Source organism: Apostichopus japonicus, chromosome 16 (genome assembly GCF_037975245.1).
Source record: "Apostichopus japonicus isolate 1M-3 chromosome 16, ASM3797524v1, whole genome shotgun sequence".
Taxonomy (NCBI): Eukaryota; Metazoa; Echinodermata; class Holothuroidea; order Aspidochirotida; family Stichopodidae; genus Apostichopus; species Apostichopus japonicus.
In genome coordinates, this window is record NC_092576.1 from 13,914,518 (window position 1) to 13,938,193 (window position 23,676).

General features: G+C 40.7%; 1 protein-coding gene across 1 annotated transcript; it reads right to left on the reverse strand.

The window, feature by feature from the left end:
* Positions 1–1,245: 1,245 nt before the first annotated feature.
* Positions 1,246–22,164, reverse strand: LOC139982570 (CUB and sushi domain-containing protein 1-like). The gene is made up of 5 exons (XM_071995482.1): positions 21,867–22,164; positions 9,135–9,557; positions 8,228–8,599; positions 7,697–7,795; positions 1,246–1,531 (listed from the first exon to the last, which is right to left on the reverse strand). The coding sequence occupies exons 1-5, from the start codon at positions 21,955–21,957 to the stop codon at positions 1,260–1,262; spliced, it is 1,257 nt and encodes a 418-aa protein (XP_071851583.1). The 5' UTR covers positions 21,958–22,164; the 3' UTR covers positions 1,246–1,259.
* Between the last annotated feature and the right edge of the window lie 1,512 nt (positions 22,165–23,676).

Here is a 23,676-nt window from a genome sequence, read left to right on the forward strand (position 1 = left end):
AATTTGAATCTCAATTTCTGAATGGGATATAAAATGATGTATATCAGTACATCATTAATTTGGATAAGTCATTGAAATAGAGTATTCATTCTCTCAGTTAACACAACAATATTATAGATAAGTTCGAAAGTAAATAACTGGTTCAGAAAAAGGTTGACGGTGTTTAATATGTAGCCAATTCGAATCGTTTTTTTCATTTAGTAGAAATCGTACTTTTAAGAACATATTAGTAGATAAGATGTAGACTTTTCACTAGACCAGCTTATGCACACGGGTTGATGTAGCAGCACTGTACAATATTGTAAGGATGTATCACCTAAAGGCATCCATAGTTTTCTCCTTGGTGGGCAGAGGATAAACAACTGCCCATAGTAACAACCTAGTGACCTTTGACATGGGTCTATTACATCATCCTTGTTTAGACCATGGTGTGTCACATGGTCACAAAGGACACCATTTTTTTACTTTGATTTATTTTTGGAATCAACAAGTCCAGACCTGTTGGGGAGGAGAGATTGGGGGGAAAAAGAGAAGGTGAGAGGGAGAGTGTTATTTATTTGAGCAGAGGGTGGATTGCAGCTAGGGAGGAGAGAAGCAGTATTTTCTTATACTCTTGTCAGATTATTATGTAGAGATTTTCAATAAATTAGATATGTAGCTTTTACTCTATTATTGGTGTTCATCTTCATTTCTTTTGTGTGCGAATTGAACATTCTCAACCCAATGTTCCAGGTGGGAGCATTATGACAAATATACAATATAATTAGTAGAGCCTTTACTTGGGCAGGTGAACTTATTAGACTGTACATGGATATCAATGGACAAGCTCAATATCTATGTATTTTCAACAAAGTTGGCCTTACAAGAATTTTCAATATCTGTTTCTATAATAGCAGACACACACAGGCCTAATGTCCCACTTCCAACGTGTAGAATCTTTTATACGTAATTTAATTTTTAGAGCATTTGATGCCTTTTGGGTGAGTCTTTTACAGTTAGCGCTATGGTTAATGCAATGTCAGCATATAAACATTCTTGCTATAGATCCAACGATCTTGTTCTTCTTGAGTTTTCTCACCTACGTCCAAAATGTGTACCTCAAACAAAGGACCTTTGTTAGCAGAAGTGATGACACTTGCCGCGTAGTCCACTCTAAACTGATCGGAATCAATTATGATTGGATAATCGATCAGAGGGAACGTGGTTGAGCCGCGGATCAGCGGCAAATCTAATTCGTCGGAAGAGTATCTCGCGATTCCTCATGCAACTCTACCATCAATGTAGCGTATCATAAAGGTATCGCTGTTATCCAAGTCAAAATCTTGAAATATAATTGCAAACCGAGCACCCTCTGGTCCGGATATGCGCCACACACACGTGATGTCATTTCCGGTCTCAGTAAAATAAGAATCTGACGCTAAAATAACATTAGCGTCATCAGATGTGTAGTCTAGTTCCACACGGGTAAAAGAGCTGCATCGATGTGACAAATCTTCCGGGGAGTTGGCTGTGAGCTCTTCATAGTAAAAACCTGCAAGGATATAGACAGGAGTCAGCATTAACTCAAGTGTTATAGCTATTTGAATTTTATCAATTAGGAAGACAGTTGTAAAGGAAAGCCACTATTATTTAGCTCTTACGGCATTATTAATTGGCAAAATGGAAACTGAAGAAGGACGAAAGCAAAATGCGTTGAAAAAAATTAAATGTAAACAAACAACATTATTTACAAGATTATGGTTGAAATATCTTAATCAATTTTTGAAAGGAATAGTACTTTATTATTTACGAGGCAAGGATTGTTGAGGAAGTGTTACTGTTATACATTCTGACCGACTACCTAAGATAAAACGTAAGAACACTAAGTTATTATTACATAAATTCCGAGTCTCGTCAGCCAAATGCAGTCTTCTGTTATAAATCATACAGAAATCAATCTCCTAATATATCTTCAAGTAATGCACGTCCGTTACGTGGTCCAGCAGTGATCCATTTTATTTAGTGATCACTTTTATTTATACTGTCTAGCCGTATGCTTGTCCACCGGATACTTATGGTTGGTACAGTAACAACTGTTCATATCCCACAAGCGTATATCAGTAATTACTACTTTGTGTTCGTAACATGGTTACATGTGCATCAGGCGGCACTATAACAACTGCAAAGCTGTTAACTTGTTCCCATGTTAGACAAAGAACTTCGCGATTGGACAAGGAGTCTTTTGAAGATGAGAATGCCTAAAAGATGAAGTAAAGAAAGTACGGTACCACTTGATTCCGGTTCACACCTCTCTTTAAATTAGACCAATTCGTTATGCGTAGTCAGGTGGTAAAGCTGGTATGCCAGACATGTGTAAATGTAAAAATGAACAAAAAAGGAAAATATTCTGATTTAGCTGGTGCGGTATATTGTCATATCTAGTGATTTCTTTCATCTTGCATGATAAATATTTACGATATTAGTGAGTTACTTTCATATCTCAGTGGATCCTTAATGCAAGGGCGTAGGAACCGGATAGGATACTTATGGTTGGTACAGTAACAACTGTTCATATCCCACAAGCGTATATCAGTAATTACTACTTTGTGTTCGTAACATGGTTACATGTGCATCAGGCGGCACTATAACAACTGCAAAGCTGTTAACTTGTTCCCATGTTAGACAAAGAACTTCGCGATTGGACAAGGAGTCTTTTGAAGATGAGAATGCCTAAAAGATGAAGTAAAGAAAGTACGGTACCACTTGATTCCGGTTCACACCTCTCTTTAAATTAGACCAATTCGTTATGCGTAGTCAGGTGGTAAAGCTGGTATGCCAGACATGTGTAAATGTAAAAATGAACAAAAAAGGAAAATATTCTGATTTAGCTGGTGCGGTATATTGTCATATCTAGTGATTTCTTTCATCTTGAATGATAAATATTTACGATATTAGTGAGTTACTTTCATATCTCAGTGGATCCTTAATGCAAGGGCGTAGGAACCGGGGGAGCTGGGGGCGCTGCCCCCCCCCCCAGTGAAAATATGGAGGGGCGGAAGTATCATTCCGCCCCCCCCCGTTTCGCGAGTCAGAAAACCCCTTTTTCATTTCCAAATGAGAAATAAATCTCATTTGAATTAAATGTAAACAAACAACATTATTTACAAGATTATGGTTGAAATATCTTAATCAATTTTTGAAAGGAATAGTAGTTTATTATTTACGAGGCAAGAATTGTTGAGGAAGTGTTACTGTTATACATTCTGACCGACTACCTAAGATAAAACGTAAGAACACTAAGTTATTATTACATAAATTCCGAGTCTCGTCAGCCAAATGCAGTCTTCTGTTATAAATCATACAGAAATCAATCTCCTAATATATCTTCAAGTAATGCACGTCCGTTACGTGGTCCAGCAGTGATCCATTTTATTTAGTGATCACTTTTATTTATACTGTCTAGCCGTATGCTTGTCCACCGGATACTTATGGTTGGTACAGTAACAACTGTTCATATCCCACAAGCGTATATCAGTAATTACTACTTTGTGTTCGTAACATGGTTACATGTGCATCAGGCGGCACTATAACAACTGCAAAGCTGTTAACTTGTTCCCATGTTAGACAAAGAACTTCGCGATTGGACAAGGAGTCTTTTGAAGATGAGAATGCCTAAAAGATGAAGTAAAGAAAGTACGGTACCACTTGATTCCGGTTCACACCTCTCTTTAAATTAGACCAATTCGTTATGTCGAGAACAACGAAAAGCCATGCTCGGGTATATCCATAGGCCTACTTATAGCTTAAAACGACTAGATACGACTTCATTTAAGAATTGCGTACTAATGAACTCGCACTATAAATGGTTGGTGCAGCAACTACTGTTCATTTCCCGGCCACAACCGTGCATCAGTAATTAATACTTTGTCTTCGTAACACGGTAAGATGTGTTACAGGACATGAACAGTTGTTACTGTATTAGCTACGGGTATCGGCTGGCTTGTAAAGTTTACAAGAAGGAGATGATTCAAGCAAAGGAAAAGTTGATATGAATGTTCTAAGTTATTAGGACTGCAATGAGGGTTCTAAAAAAAGAAATGATAAAGTCCAAACGTTAAAGTGCCAGGTGCAACAAATGCTTCCAGTCTGGTTAACAATTGCTCCAAATGTTCATTTGATCTAAAAGTTGTCGGCTATAAACCTAGACTTTCAGGGTCTGACTATCGTAATTTCTGGAGCAACAGCGATAGCCAAAACGCATCTGCTAGTGACGATCGTTACATAACAAAACATTAGTATCAATGTTAAAACGTATAGTACACATAAATCCTTTCACTGAGAGCTTTATTGAACTCATACTAAAGCCAACCGTACTCTTCGCCGACTGCATGCGCTCCGGCTCGTCTCAATCGGTTTTCGATAGCCGTGAGTATGAAATGTCTTACCGACTGAACCTTTGCACTGAACGACTATTGAGCCCACAAAACGACTGCTCTCTGTTCACGATCGGTGTTTGTGTTTTGTTACAACTGATAAGACTGGACAGTCCTAGTCGTGAACCACTGTGCGCTGCCGGCTTCGGGACCAGTCGGGTAACACACTCCATGTTCAGTTTTACCGACTGTAGCCGAAGCGCCATGAATCTGGTAACAGATTTCTAGAGAAAAGGGAACTAGCGCAAGACTAAGTGGCTGAACAACATCTAATCGTTACAGTTGACAAGTTAACTTTCGGTAAACAGAGTTTTAAACAGAGTTTATCAAAACTTCCCGAGTCAGGAAAGTGTTTCGGAAGAAAAAAAGAGACTAGATCATGGGCAGCGATCATGGGTGGGGGGGACGGGGGGACATGCCCCCCCCCTCAATATTTTAGGTGGGGGATATATTATCTAATATCCCCCCAATATTTGGTGGCATAATTGTTTTTGTAACTATAAGAGAATATTTTTTTATGATATCGCTAGTAATTTCAAATAGAAATGCTTAGATGCAACTGACAATTAAGGCCTGGGAAGTGCCATTTCCAGCGATCTGGGAGGCATTTTCGGCCAAAATTTTCTTTCACGCCTCGCGCCAACTCATGGTGGGGACATGGTTTACCGTGTCCCCACCAATTTGTCTTGAACAAACGATGCATTGCAAATTTCCCGGTATTGAACTTTGTGTGCAGTTTGATCCAGCATTGTGCAAATGACATGCAGCAGTTCTCACTTTATTACATTTATCCACAGTTGTTAAATTTTGGAAAGGAAATCGCATTTGCGGCAGTCTATAATTGTTTTCAGTGGGAGAGGACCCAGACCCATCGTATACAAAATTCTACTTGGATTATTTGTCCCCTGATTTTTTTTTCTGCAGATGCCCATGTGTTTCCCCCAACGTAAATTTCTAAACCATGAGATCTCAAATTTAAGGAGGTTTTGGAGCAATATTGGGTCTGGGAAGTGTTATTTCCGGCGATCTGGGAGGTATATTTGCCAAAAAATATATTGTACGCTACGCGCGAACCAATGGTCGCGCTCCGCTTAGATGGTATCTGAGAACAGATACGCTTCCCCATCATTATCCAAGACTGATCTGCGCCCATGAGACGGACCGCATCTGTAATGAAATTGGGTATATATACAAAATATCACGAAGCGCGAGAATATTTTTAGTTGCTACGCGCCTGCACCCAAGCAGATGTCCTCCAATATTTGAAACAAATCGCCACCCCTGGACTAGATATTGCCGTAGTTATCGTTAACTGCACGTAGGAAATAATCGATCGGAAGGTTTCAATGTCTTGCAATTACAGTCGTTGTAACACATTCGATATTGAACACAAAGGAAAAACACACATTTACACCCGAAAAATATTCTTTCTACTTTTAAAACCTTTCATAATGTATTGTAAATGATAAACAAACGTTTTATCTAACACAATACATTTGCTTCATATGTTGGTATTGGAAACATTTTTCTCTTGAAATGCGATATGTGGCTCGCTTACGTCACGAAACAAGAGGGAACTGTCGGAATTCAAACAAATATGGCGAATGCCATGGGTGACAATTAATTAAAACGATTGTTAAGGTTGAAAGAAATGTTTCAAGCGTTCGTTGTGCTTCTGTCAAAAAAAGTGTACACTGCAAGGGGATTCTCTAAGCAGAAAGGTTAGGTTTTTTTTTTTCTCCTTTAAACTCGCGCACAGCCTAGCATCCATGATGTGCCACGTAACGGCGGTCGAGTCGAGAAGGGTCGTGATCAGTTTGGCAGTGGCGGGCTAAAGAAATCAACGCCAAAGTTGTGAACGAAATAAACGGTAATGAACGGGTTTTTTTTATGAGAGTCGAAACCCTCAAGCCTGAAACTCCCAACCAATCGAATATGCATGCTGCCGAACAATATCTTTATTTAGAAAGTCATAACTTGAGATAGGAATACGTGATAGAGAGCTTCCCATTTCTTTAGTTTGTACAACTAACACTTGTTTCGAAGAAAACACTATTCCACAATGTTAGTTACAAACACATCTCTCAATTTATTATCGAGGCTTTAGTGATTGAATGTGGTATCTTTGATGTCAACAAGTTCTCTTCAAAGCACTAGGCCCTTTCCATAGAATGGCTTAAAGTATAACTAAGATCATTTCCAAATCAAGTCAACTCGAATTGAATGGAATGGTGTCGAGTCGATTTACGCCATGCCATGTCATCATAAATTGTCACGTCATAGCCATTCAATGAAATCACCAAGGTATGGGTATCTTTACTTTACTAACCAAAGGCCAAAGCTAGTCGTGGGAATAGTGTTTACATTTATATACTACAAAAAGTAACGTTGAATAGAATTGAGATTTTATTTTAATTAAAAATATTCTGTATCTCTCCGCTCCGTTGACTTTTATTTAAGACCCTTTCAATATTCAGCAAATGAGAATTGCTTATTGTGCTTGTCTTTTGACTCTCTCGAGCATATTACTAAAGCATTCCGGCATTAGTCATGTACATTACAACAGTAAATCTCCTTTGCGGTGTTGTAAACACTGCGCCACTGTATATAATATGCAGTGAAATGTAAAACCTGTAAACCGTAAACTAGTATGATCGACTTTTCGCTAGGCTTGCTATATTAACTCTAGATAACTGACGATATCGAAGCTATGGACGCAATGTTGTCAAAATAACCTTTGTCAGTCTGTTTTTTTTCTATTTTTTATGTGTAAGCAAATTGTATTTGTCGATATCAGATATTTGATTGACTCTTTGTTCAAGATTAAAGGGTGACACTGGGCCCCAAATTAATCTGTGTAGGGACTTGAGTATTTAATCTCATGCACACACTAATGGGTCATTTCCTCAAACGCAACAAATGACTAAAGACAAAAGACTAGGTAAGCAAAACACTTTACAAGGCTAACATAAGACGTTTACAGTGCATTACAAATTTATCAAAGACAAATAGTGGTGGATGTCATCCAATGGTACTCTATTGCTAATGTGAAGTTGAGAGGTGTTTCTAGTGAGTTTAGGACTACGCCTATGCCAATAATACGTATAATTAGAATCGCTTAAGTTGTTCCGTTGTCCTACGTCCATGATAACCTACATGTCTAATGTCAAATGTGTAGCACGATATAAAATCGGGAAGGTTTTTAATCGGTAAGTTTATTTGGTTTGGCTGCAATAGCTTGACAATGTGCATAAAGATAAGATATTATCCACTTTAAGACTCACCTACTCGTTCGTTTACAGCACAAACAGGTTGTTCGAATGCAGACGTGCAAGAGCAGGTGTCCTCGCTGTTACCATTACCACTGCAAACAGGTGTTTTCTCTGTCGGTTGCAAAAGAAATTACAACAATTATTTATAAGTATGCATGCGTCAGTCCAAAGGTTACTTGGGAGTCATACTTCCATGAGCGCGACCATCAATTTTGTACAGGTGCCTAATATGTTATGTAGTTCAGGGGAGGGAATGATGATATCTATACAGGCACCTTCGCATATAAATATAGGTGTGTGAGTGACAGAGGTGGCACCAGATATGACAATGTTGACAAAATCTTACCGTTGGTGAAAATTTATCTCGCGTGCAGCCTTATAATTAGTTTAATGACCGATGATGATCTGTTTTATTGTGTGATAAAAAAGCCCAAGAGTAAAACGTTCTGACCTCTTCTTCAACAAATAATTGGGGTACCTTTTTGCTTCCCATTGTATAAGGGATTAATCGTTCTTAATTAGGCAACACCTTTATGCACTCACCCTCGTACCTGACCCTTACGAAAAATCCCGCCAGCTCGGTCCCTGGTCTATCTTCGAAAACAAACTGTACATTATTGCTGTCTGTTTCAACCAACGAAAAATCACGGTAGAAGCTATTTGAAACGATACGCAACAGCGATGGGTTCGACGCATCACTTGTGTCATAAATGTAAATGAAATCCTCGTAGTTAACCATCCTGAGCAAACCGATAAACTCCGCTACAATTCGAGTGTCTGCTGGACTTGTTACAGTATAGAAGCACAAGCTGTTTGCAGGGTAACGGAAGGGATAGTCTGGCGAGTTTAATGCCGCTGTAGGGAATCCAGAAACCAGTGTAATAGTCCTAGATGATGAGCATGCAGTTCCAGCATCTATGGACAAATCAAGGACAAAAACAATAAGAACAAAAAAAAAATAGCATCATGTTAATCTCAGTTCATTGACGGTATTAATGACCAGTTCTGATGTTTTATTTACATCTATATTGAGGCATTCCTTGAGTTACATGTTGCCTTCAACATTGATAACTTCAAGATAGTCGTCCTGATATAACACGTGCACTTCGTGAAGTTACCGCTACGCCTACACCAACACATCCCGCTTCTGCTACCTGGCATTCTGTTACCTGGCATTTTGGGAATAACATATCTGAATCAAGCGAGCTTTCTCCTTCCGTCGTCTCTGCAAACTTATTTGTTTCAAGATGGATTAAATCTGGGCACCAGAAACATATCTTAGGATGCCCGTGAATGTTGTATCATGAATTTATGAAGATCTTAATACTGGGACACGGGGACAGAAATTTCACAGGGTGCTTGACTTGGTTCTTCGCATCCCTGCCAACTAATTTGATGGTCTTTTATATTGTAACGGACAGTCAAAAGTAGTATAATCATTTCTAAATACCTTCGGGCGCCCACATGATTCTCAGATTTAAACCGCGACTGTGATATCGATTTTCTACTGGAGTGAAAATCACTTGCAGCATATTTGCTCGTGTTATCAGGGTTGGATTGGTTGGTATGTTGGCTTCAGTGATGTCATCGATAAAAATGTCATCCGTTACAGTCACTCCATTATTTTGAATTCGTGTCCGAATAATCTGTAAGTTGTTCCTAGTAACTCCGTCCAAATCGAGAAAGGTTACGCCAATGCTGGCTCGGACTGTGTCAGTTGAGAAAACCCACTCGCATTGGTCATCGGGATAACTGGTCGGGTATCCCGGGGACTCGATTATGGCTTCAAGGCAATCTGGGACACCAGTGGTCAGTGGATCGATGCCTATTGGCATTCCGGTTCCGCATGGATAACCGCGGCATACAATGGGACCTAAGTGAATGCAAAGTATATACACAAGAACATGATAGAAGCGGCGGAAGAGGGGTTTGATATGAGAGGGGAGTTGGTGGTGGCTGTAATGCAACTTTGATTTGAGTATGAAAAAAACACCTCCAAACGTCGCATCAAATGGACTCTCCGTGGCATTCTGTGCCACAAGTTCTTAGTCTTTTAACAAAAGAGCTCTCTTTCTAGTAACATTTTCCTTCAGTTCTGGAATAATGTTTCTTTTAAATACATTCTTTTTTAATACAGATAGATAACATTCCCTTTTTTTAAATCCCATATTAAGAATCACAGAAGGTATCAAAATGTACTTTCAAATTAAACACTACACGGCCATTCTGTTCCTTAACCACAAGAAAACTTTGAGCAAACTTGGCACAAAGTTTCCGCGACAAACTCCTCAACTATAATCTCCCCATTCGAACTGCAAAGATCGTCTTGTCCTACCTCCACGGCCGGTAAATGAAACTTGTAATTCAACATTTTGAGTTCGAAGCTTGCACTGCCCTTTTATACAACATATTTGTTAATGAAATCCCACACAAGTCTACGCACTTCAGTCAACTCGCCAAAAATCTGGCATATTAGTAATAACGTTATTTTCTGAATGAAAGTCATTCAATTGTAGCACTGACATCATTGCCTCCTGGTGTAACCAACGGAGAGTGAATCGAATCCCCGAAAAAATCCAAAAATAATTATGAATACCCATAAGCAATTTTATGATGCATATATATATATATATATATATATATATATTGTGATGCCGTTAGTCATCATATATGTCGCCCTCTATTTGTCGTAGGCTACATTACGTAATAATTACAGGTCACGTGATGTCTGCTCACCAGCTCAGCTGAAGCAGACCTCACGACTTGTGACCAGTCTTCGCTCCCGATCTGAATCGTTTGGTTCGGTAGTAGCCCTGGCTCCGACCATTGTGGTCGTACTTGTATCTGTCTTGTATTCGTCTTTTATACACTTTTGTACGTATCGTTATAGGACTCTACTTCGGTATTGAGACCTCGTTTGTGACCATTATCGTTAAGTGCATGTTTTTCTATCTATTTCTGAGGGCTTCGTGCCATTGTATTGTTTGTACCGTGGCTGGTTAAAGTAATAGATTGCGAAATCTACACAGCGCTTGTTCTTTACTTGTTTATCTATGTGTTATATCTTTTGCATGTAATAGCGAGATTTAAGGCTCGTCGTTTACTAACATACAACCATCCAAGCCGCATTTGTTTCCATACCACCACCAGTCCTCTGCAGGGAATATTTGGACGCCCCAGAATCTTAGACTGAGTTAGCGTTACATTGGTGGCAAGCGATCGGATTCTGTTTTCTGTTGAGCATGAATGATTTAATTAGCTTTGATTCGGACACCTGTGTGTCAAGGCAGGAACTGGTTTCCTGTAGGGAACAGAGTGTTACACCCTGTTCGGGCTCACAGTTTGAAAACAGAGTTCGCGAAGAACCCACACTTAGTGAGATTCAGAATGGGAATGTTTTGTGTAATCAGGATTGGATGGTGGTAGATGAGTGCGTCCCTAGTGACGGCGGCTTGGATGGCAGTACGCTACCACGTGAGTATTTTTCAAATTCTCGTAATCATTACTTAAATGGGCCTATGCGTTATAGCGAACCAAACTTCGGGGCTGCTAGGTCTCCGTCTGCGACGGGTGACATACGTATGAGGGTTTCTGGTGATTTTGAGGAGAGAGAAAGAAACCAGCAGCCCCGGCATGTGGACGATGGTGTGAGTGAGGGGAGGGCAAATGTGCCCCCTACTGAATGCCCTCGTAATTTTATTTCAAATAGTGTAGTTAAACTTGATCTGGGAAATGGTTTCAGTAGAACTGTGTCTAATAGGGAGAATGCACCGTTGATCAATTTTGGTGATGGTTTATCGGATAGAGAAAGGGACACGTCAAGTCCCGCCCATATGAGGGTCAGGCATTCGCAGTCAGGGACTGCAGGGTACAATTTATATCAGTCTAGGGCTGATCATATGCCATTAGGGGGCGTACCTGGACGAGGTTCCAGGGAAATTGATACAAGAAATGCGACCCAATATGGGGTGGAGGACTTGCAGCCAAGGGCTGCGCGTTACGAAATTCGTCAGTCTGGGACTGACAGTATGCCACGGGGTGGTGTAACTGGCCCGGGGCCAAGTGGAATTTCGAGGGGTGATTCCCTCTCTAGGATCCGTTACCCTAGTGAGGATACAGTGTATAGAGATAAATATTTGATCAGTGGTGCAGGTAATTCTAGGTCAGTTCTAGAAGGGTTAGATAGAGCAGACGATAAGAAACGTTATCCTAGTGTAGGCGAATGGCGTAAATGTAATAATTATGGTTACGACTTGGACCACCGTCCCTCCGTAAGTCGCCATGGAGCTGGCCATTATGTGAATAGGGAGGCTGGTAGAAGTTATAGGAGAATTGAAGATGATCAACTTAATGATAGACAAGTTGTCAACAACTCGGATAGGAATGTGCAGTTGGGGGAATATTCCCCGCCCGTTAGATACCATTCTAATGATTTGCCTGTACCTCCCTCAGATTCCCGTATATACCCAAAGAGAACGGAAGTACGCCCCGTAGCATTTGACGGGAGTAGTGAGTGAAATGATTACATTGTACAGTTTGAATTGATAGCAGAAATGAATAGATGGGATCCCCTTTCTAGAGGAATGCATCTTGCCACTTCCTTAAGAGGTGAAGCGCTGTCAGTATTAGGCGACCTTGATACCTCGATGCGTCGTAATTACGATTCGCTTGTTGCCGCCCTGTCCAAACGTTTTGGTTCACAAAATCAAACGGAATTATTCCGTGCTCAGTTAAAGAATAAACAAAGAAAGAAAGGTGAAAACCTTCCAGAATTAGCGCAGTCAGTCCGGAGATTGGTTAAATTAGCCTACCCTGAAGCTAAGTATGATCTACAAGAGACCTTGGCAAAAGATCATTTTATTGATGCGCTGGCTGATACTGACATGCGATGGGGAATATATCAGTCTCGCCCAAAGTGTTTGGACAGCGCAGTAAAAACAGCAATTGAATTTGAGACGTTTCAACAGGCTGAAAATCAGAGAAATAGTAGAAGGTTAGTTAGAGCTGTGTCAGGCCCCCCTGATACTGACCAGAAACTGGCGAAAGAGGTACAGAGTAATTTAGATCAAGTTGTAGAGAAAATGGTAGCTAAAATTCAGGAATGTTTTAAATCGTTAGAGAAGAGTCACGGGAATTCGGAAAAGCCTCGTAAGAGAGAGAGTAGGAATATGATCAGGGACAACAAGTGTTACAACTGCAAAGAAGTTGGGCATTTTGCTCGTGATTGTCCAAAACCAAAAGTATCTGATAACAATGGGACAAGTCATAACTCGGGAAACTAGTAAAAGCCGGTTCAGCGGGCCATGAGTCGGCTAGTGGTCCCAAAAGGCCCTTTGTTACGTCACTTAGTGAAAAGAATAATAGAGATGGATTGTACGCAAGAATACAAATCCATGGTAGGACTTTAGATAGCTTGATTGATACGGGTGCAAATATTTGTGTGGTGAAACGTAGTGTGTATCAGGAAGTTGTTCAGAGTGCACGGCCAAAGTTAGAGAGAACTGGAGAGGACTTGGTTATGGCCGATGATCGAAGTATACCGTTGTTCGGTTGTGGTAATTTTTCATTGAAGATGGGAGATTTTTCGGCGAGCCACCCGGTGTGGGTTGCAGACATATCTTCTGATTTCATATTAGGGTGTGATTTCCTCGCAAAATACAAGTGCCAAATAGATCTAGGCCTTGGTCAGATAAAAATTGGGAATATTGTGGTTCAATGTTTCGGCAACGAGAGATTGAATGCCCCTAGTAACGTAGTGAATAGAATCACGGTAGCTGAGACAGTCTGCATAAGTCCAGGCCAGGAAATTGTAGTACCAGGTAAACTTGCCAATAAATTAGACGGAACAGAGTTTATTGTAGAGCCTTGTGAAAGTTTTGTAAAGAAACACTCGATTATGGTAGCTAAAGCTGTGGTTAATCCCCAGAGTCACGTGGTACCAATCCGCATGATTAATGTAGATTCAGTGCCGGTCACGGTGTATGAAGGAGTTACGGCGGCCACGTGTGAGCCTGTAGAGGAAGTTTTATCGGTACAAAACACGGAGGGTGACACTTCCACTGAGGGTGGGGGAGTCACTGACTTACCACAGCACATTTTAGGGCTGTACAACTCTTTGGAAGGATCACTTGATGAAAATCAAAAAGCTTTAGTTAGGAGGCTTCTTCTGAAGCATGAGAGTATTTTTGCAAAATGTAAGGAGGATTTAGGAAGGACTGATATTGTGAAACACAAAATTCCTACTAAAGAGGTGTCCCCTATTAAACAAAATGCTAGGAGACTGCCTCTGAATAAAAGAGAGGATGCGGCTAACGAGGTTTCAGATTGTCTCCAGTTGTATTAGTTAAAAAGAAAGATGGATCAACTCGTTTTTGTGTAGATTATCGTAGGCTTAACGATATTACCACTAAAGATAGCTACCCGATCCCTAGAATCGATGACTCCTTAGATAGTCTTAATGGCTCCACTTGGTTCACGACCCTCGACCTAGCGAGTGGCTACTGGCAGGTCGAAATGGACGAGTCTGATAGGGAGGGGCCGCTTTTATCACCCACAGTGGTCTATATCAATTTTGTGTCATGCCGTTCGGGCTTTGCAATGCACCAGCCACCTTTGAAAGATTGATGGAGAAAATTTTATCTGGTTTGCAGTGGCAAACATGTTTAGTCTATCTAGACGATGTAATTATTTTTGGAAAGAATTTCGAGGAACAAATTGCTGCCATAGATGATGTTTTTACGAGGTTCAAATTAGCGGGACTGAAACTGTCGCCTAAGAAATGTTTTCTTTTCAAACAAAAAGTGGAGTTTCTTGGACACGTAGTTAGCAAGGACGGAGTTTCGACTGATCCGTCAAAGGTGGCTGTTGTTAAAAATTGGCCAAGGCCAAATTGTGTTCGTGACGTGAGAGGATTTGTAGGTTTATGTTCTTATTACAGGAAGTTTGTTAAAAACTTCACTCTTATTGCACGTCCTTTACATCGTTTGACAGAAAAGGGAAAAAGATTTCTGTGGAATGAGGAATGCGAAGAAGCATTTAACGCCTTGAAGGTAGCCCTAACCTCTACTCCTATATTAGCCTTCCCCACCCCCAGTGACAAGTATATTCTTGACACAGATGCAAGCAATGAAAGCTTGGGTAGTGTTCTCTCTCAAATCCAGGGAGGAGAAGAAAGAGTAATGGCATATTTTAGTAAATCGTTTAGTAAGGCTGAACGAAGGTATTGCATAACAAGAAAAGAGTTGTACGCTATAGTAGCATCAATTAAACACTTTCACCATTATCTGTACGGTGCTGAATTTCTTGTGCGAACTGACCATGGTGCTTTGAGGTGGTTACTTAATTTTAAACAACCCGAGGGGCAGATTGCGCGATGGCTTGAAATGCTGGGCACTTATAACTACGAAATTCAGCACCGTCCAGGAAGTAAACACGGGAATGCAGATGCGCTTTCCCGACGCCCGTGCGTAGACTGTAGGTATTGCCTCCGTTTAGAGGAAACGGAATTAAGTACAGTAGAAGATACTGGGGGGAATCTTACTGGACAACAACTCAGTGAAAGTGGGGGTACCATTGACACCCACGTATGTACGGTTGTAACCCGTAGTAAAACTAAACAGGGTGGGAGTCAAACTGATAGGCTGGGCGAAATTAGGACAGATGCTGAGAAGGGGATGGAACCAGCTACATCAGTAGAAAGTCCAACTCAAAGTGGAAAGGATAATGGACAGGTTGTGCCAGAGATAGTTGCTCCCAGGCTAGAGCTAGATAGTGCTTGGGTGGACCAGTGGTCTGTAGAAGACATTAAGAAGGCGCAGCAGGGTGATAACGACATCAGTCGAATCATAGGCTGGATGGTTATTTCCAAAGAAAAGCCGCAGTGGTCGCTGATTCAGCTGAGAACAAGACTTTCAAAACTTACTGGGGTATGTGGAAGGTCTTATGTCTCAGAAACGGTATTCTTTATCGAAAATGGGAATCTGACTCGGGGAATGAGATCTCCTGGAAATTAGTGGTGGCTAGAAGCATGCGTAATGAGGTTATGTCTTTGTTACATAGTAATGCCACAGCTGGTCACCTAGGTGTTAAGAAAACTATGAGGAGAGTCCAATCTAGATTTTACTGGGCTGGATATCATAAGGATATAGAGAGATGGTGTCGGCAATGTGAAACATGCTCTTCAAGGAAGGGTGCAATTAAATCTCATAGAGCACGTATGCAAAAGTACGTGGTAGGAGTCCCCATGGAAAGAGTGGCCATGGATATATTGGGACCCTTACCAGTTACCGACACGGGAAATAGATATATTTTGTGTGTAGCGGACTACTTTACTAAGTGGACCGAGGCTTATGCGATCCCAAACCAGGAGGTAGTCAGTGGCGGATCCAGGATTTCGCCGAAGGGGGGGCCCAGATGGGAAATGCCTAATCGTCGTCCTGGGGGAGGGGTCTAAGGGGAGTGGGTGCCCCCTCCCCTTTGGAAAATTTCACAAAATATGGAGGTCCTCGGTGCAATCTGGTGCTACTTTTCGTGAAAGTTTTGATTAAAATTTATTTCCAATAAATCATGTATTCATGGTTTGTCGGGCATATATTTGCAATTTCGAGCAATGAGCTGGGATTTACGTCTTTGGGGAGTAGGTAGTGATGCAAACTACTTTTTACCAGGCTACTCCAGGCCATTTCATCTTGGATGCCCCCTTCCAGATGGAGACTATTGATGCAGTCAGAGTGCCCCTCTCACCTTCACTTTATCAGAATGATGGTGTACTCTTTTTGCAAATTTATTTTACAAAAAATTACACGCACAGTGGCGTAGCTAGGATTTTTTTAGTGGGGGGGCCATGGGGGGCTGTTCTACTGTATCTTGTGGGGGGGCGGAGTTTACTACCTAAGCGGAGCGCCACCTTGGTTGGCGCGGAGCGTACAGAGAAAATTTGAGATTTCAGCACCCCCCAGATCGCAGGAGATGGCACCTGTAAGGCAAAATAGCAACCAAAAAGATGTGCAACTTTGGTGACAGAAATGCAAAAAATGTTTTTTTCTCTTTCATGCTGACTGGCCTTGCCAACTCAGCCAGACTTTTAACTTGAGGGAAGATGGCATCATTTGTCGTTTCAAGCTGTCAAGGCCTTTCTCCCAACTCAAACCCCTGTGGGGTACCGGTAGATTTGCAGGATATGCCCACATGTGGACTTAAATAGCATTAGAGGAAGGGGGTGGAAGACTAACACGCATCGATGTTTCGGTAATGGTCCACATTGGTGGCTCGGTGCTTATTAGACCATTTATTGGGTTTCTTGAGGCAGCTGTCATCAGAATCTGGCTTTTTGTGCCAATCGATGACCGATAACATGTATTGGTATGTAAATTTCTTCTTCATATATCTAGCAACACTCTAAAAACAAATGAGTGGATTTCATTCCATTGGAGTGATCGCTCGGCGCACTTCAAATTAAGAGTGAAATTTAACTCTATTGGAGTTAACCCTCACTCCTAATATGAGTGAATATAACTCTATTAGGAGTTAAGATTTACTCCAATGGAGTGGAAATTCACTCTTATACCGGAATGTGCTCAGTGATCACTCCCATGGAGTGAAATTCACCTATGTTTTTATCAGTACAGTACAGTGTATATCATCATAGACGTACGTACGTACTACGTACGTTCGTATATCAGACGCACTCGATACCCACGATACGATACGGTCCTGGAGAAACTATTTCCACTCATCATTTTTTAAGGCGATACAGTAGTGAGTATTGAACAGGCACAGCCGCATGTTTGCAGGAAATTCAGAATTCCCAATATTTTATATCTCTACCAGTAGTGAAAATCATGTTTCGACAGTTTCGTGGACATAAAAAGTTGTTTTGTGGAATATTCAATGACATATCAGGGGCGGATGCAGGATTTGTGACAGGGGGGGGGGTCTGACTGGTCCAGCCGCGCCTGAACGTAAGACTATCTAAGCGGAACGCCATCATCGGTTGGCGCGGAGCGTACAAGAAAATTTTTGGCTTTACAAACCCCCAGATGGCCGGAAACGGCACTTCCCGAGTATTCTTAGCAGCATGTACCTAGCCTGAAAATATGGATCTCATGTCTGCAATTTCAGGCCCCCCGTAGCTACGCCACTGATCACGCATGGGGCCCTTTCCCTCGAACGCGGTAAAAAAAAAAAAAAAAAAAAAATCAGGATTTTCAAAAAGGGGGGCCCGGGCCCCCCGGGCCCCCCCCTGGATCCGCCCCTGGTAGTTACTGTGGCCAGAGTCTTTGTAGAACAGTTTGTGTTGAGGTTCGGTGTTCCCCTACAGTTGCATACTGACCAGGGCCGAAATTTCGAGTCAAATTTGTTCAAAGAATTAGCACAGCTCCTTGGTATTGATAAAACTCGTACCACAGCCTTTCACCCCCAATCTGATGGCATGGTGGAGCGTTTTAACAGAACCTTAGGGGCAATGTTATCGGCCGTTGTTTCGGAAAACCAACGTGATTGGGATGAATGGTTGCCCCATGTTACCATGGCGTACCGCTCCTCTGTTCATGAGACCACGGGAGAGACACCCAGTGTAATGATGTTAGGAAGGGAGATGAATCTCCCAGTTGATCTCCTGGTACCCCCTCCCCATGTTGAAATTAGTTCAACTATTAGCTATGTAAGTAAATTGGAAGAAAAATTTAGGACAGTTCATGAAATGGCTAGAATCGAAACAAATGCGTCAGTTGAAAGGCAGAAGAAGTCCTATGATAGGCTTAGCAATGCCAAAGCTTATAACGTCGGTGATAAAGTTTGGCTGTATGGGGTACACCCCTCAGTCCGACAAGTTTTCAGTCCGACAAGTTTTCAGTCCGAAAATAAAATACACGTTTTCAGTCCGAAAATGAAATACACGTTTTCAGTCCGAAAATGAAATACACGTTTTCAGTCCGAAAATGAAATACACGTTTTCAGTCCGAAAATGTTTTCAGTTGGGGAATGAAAGCAGTTTTAATGCCATAATATCACCAATAAACTGTGACAGCCCGAACTGATAGTAAAGAAATCGATTGAATCTTTCGTATATACTCATAATTGACAAATAAGGAGTAAAGTTTTAGAAAATATATTGGAATTTTCGGTCCCCCTGGGACCTTCGTCAGCAATATTGGCAGTCGAATGAAAAGTACAAAATGTAACACAATGAAAGTATGACGCTAGGTTTAAAGTGTAAATTGCATTGATGGAATTAGAACCAAACAAACCATGACTATACAGGAAGCTGATTAAGGAGCGAAGAACAGATTACATATGCTTGTAGAACTGATAGTTGTTAAGGGGTCCCAAGTCTTTGTTGAGGCCGGTGATGTGAGACTTAATACAAAAGATTCAATCGATTTTTTTACTATCAGTTCGGGCTGTCACCGTTTATTGGTGATATTATGGCATTAAAACTGCTTTCATTCCCTAACTGAAAACGTGTATCTCATTTTCGGACTGAAAACGAATATTTCATTTTCGGACTGAAAACGTGTATTTCATTTTCGGACTGAAAACGTGTATTTCATTTTCGGACTGAAAACTCGTTTTTTCGGACTGAAAACGTGTATTTTATTTTCGGACTGAAAACGTGTCGGACTGAAAACTCGTTTCTTCGGACTAAAAACGTGTATTTTATTTTCGGACTGAAAACGTGTCGGACTGACAACGTGTACCCGGCTGTATAACCCCAGTAACAAAAAGGGACTGTCTCCTAAGTTGCAAAGATATTGGGAAGGCCCATATTTAATAGTTAATAAGTTATCCGATGTAACTTATCGCATAAAACAGTCGGAACGATCGAGGGCGAAGGTCGTTCACCACGATCGTCTTAAATTGTGCTTAGCATCTGGAGAGAGTGTTGAGACCAACAGAGTTGGTGAGGCCTCGTAGTTACGTAAGCGTTACGTAAGCAACAAGTAGGGTTATATTTAGTTTTGACCCGGGACTGGTAAACGTTCGCTCTATTAGTGGGTGAAGCTCTGATTCTCCACTGACGCTCACTCTGCTTCCAGAACCGGTGTTGTCAGAGCATAGGCTACATATTTTCATTTTTACTGCTTTATTGTTTTTATTGGAAAGATAGAGCAATGTCCGCAAACCTTCCATTCGGGCGTGGTATTGGTAGACCACAAGTACATTGTTTTTCGTGCAGGCGATTATTTTTTTCATGGAAGCAGCTTCGCAGTCATCACACAAACTGTGAATTTAGGGGTAGGCGAGGTAGGCGTTTTGGTTTAAGGAGGCCAGGACCGGTGGCTCCTATTGTGCCACAATCAACTGGACCACAGATTGCCAATTCAAAGTCGAGTCCTGCTGTGACACCGAATAACAATGAGTGGCTAAATGATATTTCTTTGGCTTTTGGCACCGAGGATCTACCTCCGTCACCCTTCAATCCGTTAGCTGCCCTCATCGAAGCGAGCGACCAGTCGTGTGAGAACGCCCCCGCCTCAACGGTAGACTGCGGACCTATCGACCTTTCGTTTGGACCCAGTGATAGACGAGCGCCAACCCCCCTGACATCACCCATTGAGGATAGCTCTACACCTTCCCCAACCACTTCAACATCAACCCCTTCAACGGCATCGTCGGATTCAACTCTGGATGATAAAGAGCTGACCCGTCTGCGGAACCTGATGGTTACTTCGCGGATTCCACTCATCATCAACGCGGAAGTAAAAAACCTTGGTCTTGGAGTTATTTACAGGAAGGAAAAACATACGGTCCAATACCCAGATGGTACAGTCCTTACCACGGAGAAGGAGGAATTCGAACTGCCCCCACAGACCAGGGAACTGTTGACTTATCGTTAATCCATAGAGATGCCCTCGATCAGGACTTTTGTGTTAAATAACGTGTTTCTTTATTATATATTTTTACTGTGAAAATATTATGGACATTTCACCTTATTACTATGGACATTTCACCTTTTGATGCGGACCTCCGGTTTCGTTATGATATCTTTTTACTTTGGAAATCTTGTGGACATTTCATATTTTAATGCGGACTTCCTATCAATTTATTTTGTGGTTTGGATCTCTGTGTTACATCAAGAGTGTTATGTTTTGATTCACTTGGATTGTTTTCATGTATTAATATCTATGTACGGCACCGTAAGTTGTTTTTACTTTTATCAGTTGTATCTGGAATGTGACCTCACATGAGTCCAAATTGCACTTTCGCGCGAGCCGCGTTATTCCTTTAGGGTATGAACACGTGCATGTAAGGTCATATTACTCTTCTATTACTCTCGTATTGCGTAACTTTCTTCTTTCGCAGTCGAGCTAGGACATATTTTTTTTTTAGTCGGTACAGATTGACATGTGATACGTTTTTATCTCAAACGTTAGTTCTGAACCCATATTAAGAGTTATTATCAAATGTTATTGTGTGTATAGGCTCTCGTGCATGGCAGGCACTATTAGCTATACTTTGCTTTTATACGTATTCATGTATTTTGGATTTCTTTTTGTATTAGTATGTTTATGATTTTAGATTTGTGTCTAATTAGCGATCCTTACTATATTGTTTTCATAACTTGGGGACAAGTTAAGGACTGAGAAGGGGATAGTGTGATGCCGTTAGTCATCATATATGTCGCCCTCTATTTGTCGTAGGCTACATTACGTAATAATTACAGGTCACGTGATGTCTGCTCACCAGCTCAGCTGAAGCAGACCTCACGACTTGTGACCAGTCTTCGCTCCCGATCTGAATCGTTTGGTTCGGTAGTAGCCCTGGCTCCGACCATTGTGGTCGTACTTGTATCTGTCTTGTATTCGTCTTTTATACACTTTTGTACGTATCGTTATAGGACTCTACTTCGGTATTGAGACCTCGTTTGTGACCATTATCGTTAAGTGCATGTTTTTCTATCTATTTCTGAGGGCTTCGTGCCATTGTATTGTTTGTACCGTGGCTGGTTAAAGTAATAGATTGCGAAATCTACACAGCGCTTGTTCTTTACTCGTTTATCTATGTGTTATATCTTTTGCATGTAATAGCGAGATTTAAGGCTCGTCGTTTACTAACATACAACCATCCAAGCCGCATTTGTTTCCATACCACCACCAGTCCTCTGCAGGGAATATTTGGACGCCCCAGAATCTTAGACTGAGTTAGCGTTACAATATATATATATATATATATATATACTTACATGAATTGGTATCGCAAGTTCCCATTGTAGGTTTGACAGAAACTGAAAGATACAGACCAATAACTGATACAAGAAGAATGTTCCACGCCATTTTGAGAACAACTTGCTTGAGGAGAAGTAATTTAACTCTGTAAAAGTTATCCTACAATGACAAACTTTATAGTTGTACAGCTGTTCTTTAGTATTCCAAATGCTAATGATCTTAATGTAGGTAAAGCAACTCAACTTACAAAATCTCGATTAGTTGTGTTAGTGTGATCTATTCAAATTTCCATTTGGAAATCTATTGAGGGGGGCAGGTTGCTCTGTGGGTAAATATGAAACTATTTGTGTATTAGTTTAATTTTCTGTGACGGTAGTAACCTTTATATTTGCTCATTGTAAAGTCAATGCTTTACTAGTTGTCATGGTCTAATACCCAAAGATTCAATTGTTAACTTTATACTTAATATAACAAAAGACTCCTATATAGTTCCATAATCACACCATGAGTTCATCCAGCCTGAAAATGTACAAAGTGTTAAGCTATCGCTGGTTGGGATAAATAATAGCTTAATTTTGTGAAAATATAATCTTTACATAACTTCTCGGCAATTTGGGCATGCACTAAATCCAACTGATGGTTCAATAATTTAAACATAAGCAGACTCGCACTTTTGATAAAATTCACAGAAAAGTTCACCATTGTGAAAATATAACAAACGGTTAACAGACTTGATTGACTGATTTTGAGAAAAGGGAGGGATCACTTTACAAATTGCAAACATGAAATTTTTGCACAAGTTAAACCTGTTAAAATTGTGAAAGCCTAAAGTTTGGTAATGATGATATTTTAACCAGTAGCCATCCATATCTTGTAGTACCATGAAGGGAAAATGGAATCAAATCACACAAGTTTGCCTGTCCTGAACGTCATTGCCAGGATGAAGGATATAATCAATCTCTGCAAAGCTATATATATATATATATATATATATATATATATAGGCCTATATATATATAGGCCTATATATATATAGGCCTATATATATATAGGCCTATATATATAGGCCTATATATAGGCCTATATATATATATAGGCCTATATATATATGTTTTACCATGTTGTTGCTCAAACTCACGTTGATGTCTAAACTTCTGTTGTCTAAACTTACGTCGTTGTCTAAACTTACGTCGCTGTCTAAACGTCAGTTGTTGCCATCAGTGCTGTTCAACAATTGCTCAAACACGTGATGTAAAAAATAGCTTTCGCATCAGAAATTCAACTTGGGCTTAATATGCTTAATATACACACGTCGTTAATTAGGATATGTGGGTAGTCTAACCTGCTGTTTATAATTCTTTCCATTGTTGAGTCTAGTAGTAGCAGAAGTAAGAGTACCAATTCGGCTCTAGATGTAACGTGTAGTAGGCCTAGTAGTAGTAGTGAAAGCAGCCCACGTATCATGCATTTTCCTGCGCTGGTGATGTTTGTTGAATTTCGTGCGAAAAGCCTATTTTTTACATTACGTGGTTGAGCAATTTTGAACAGCGCCGATGACAACAACGTAAGTTTAGACAACGACGTAAGTTTAGACGGGGTCTGCCCGATATTCATAAGGTCCGCTATTCATAAGGGTCATTGTTCATAAGGTTCGTTATTCATAACGGGCATTCTTTCGATAAAAAGGTTCGCTACTCATAATGGAACTAAAGGTTCGTTATTCATAATAAAAAGGGATAATAATTCATAAGGTCCGGTATTCATAATGGAAACAAAGGTTCGATATTCAAAATGGGCAAAACGGTTCGATATCCATAATGGACAAAA

What these genes read in the sequence shown, in the direction of transcription:
- LOC139982570 (XM_071995482.1), bottom strand. Translation starts at nt 21,957, where the DNA reads ATGGCGTGGAACATTCTTCTTGTATCAGTTATTGGTCTGTATCTTTCA. An exon ending in CGTAAGGGTCAGGTACGAGG is followed by an intron (nt 7,796 to 8,227) that starts GTGAGTGCATAA and finishes TGCAACCGACAG; the next exon opens with AGAAAACACCTGTTTGCAGT. An exon ending in TGCTGTAAACGAACGAGTAG is followed by an intron (nt 1,532 to 7,696) that starts GTGAGTCTTAAA and finishes ATATCCTTGCAG; the next exon opens with GTTTTTACTATGAAGAGCTC.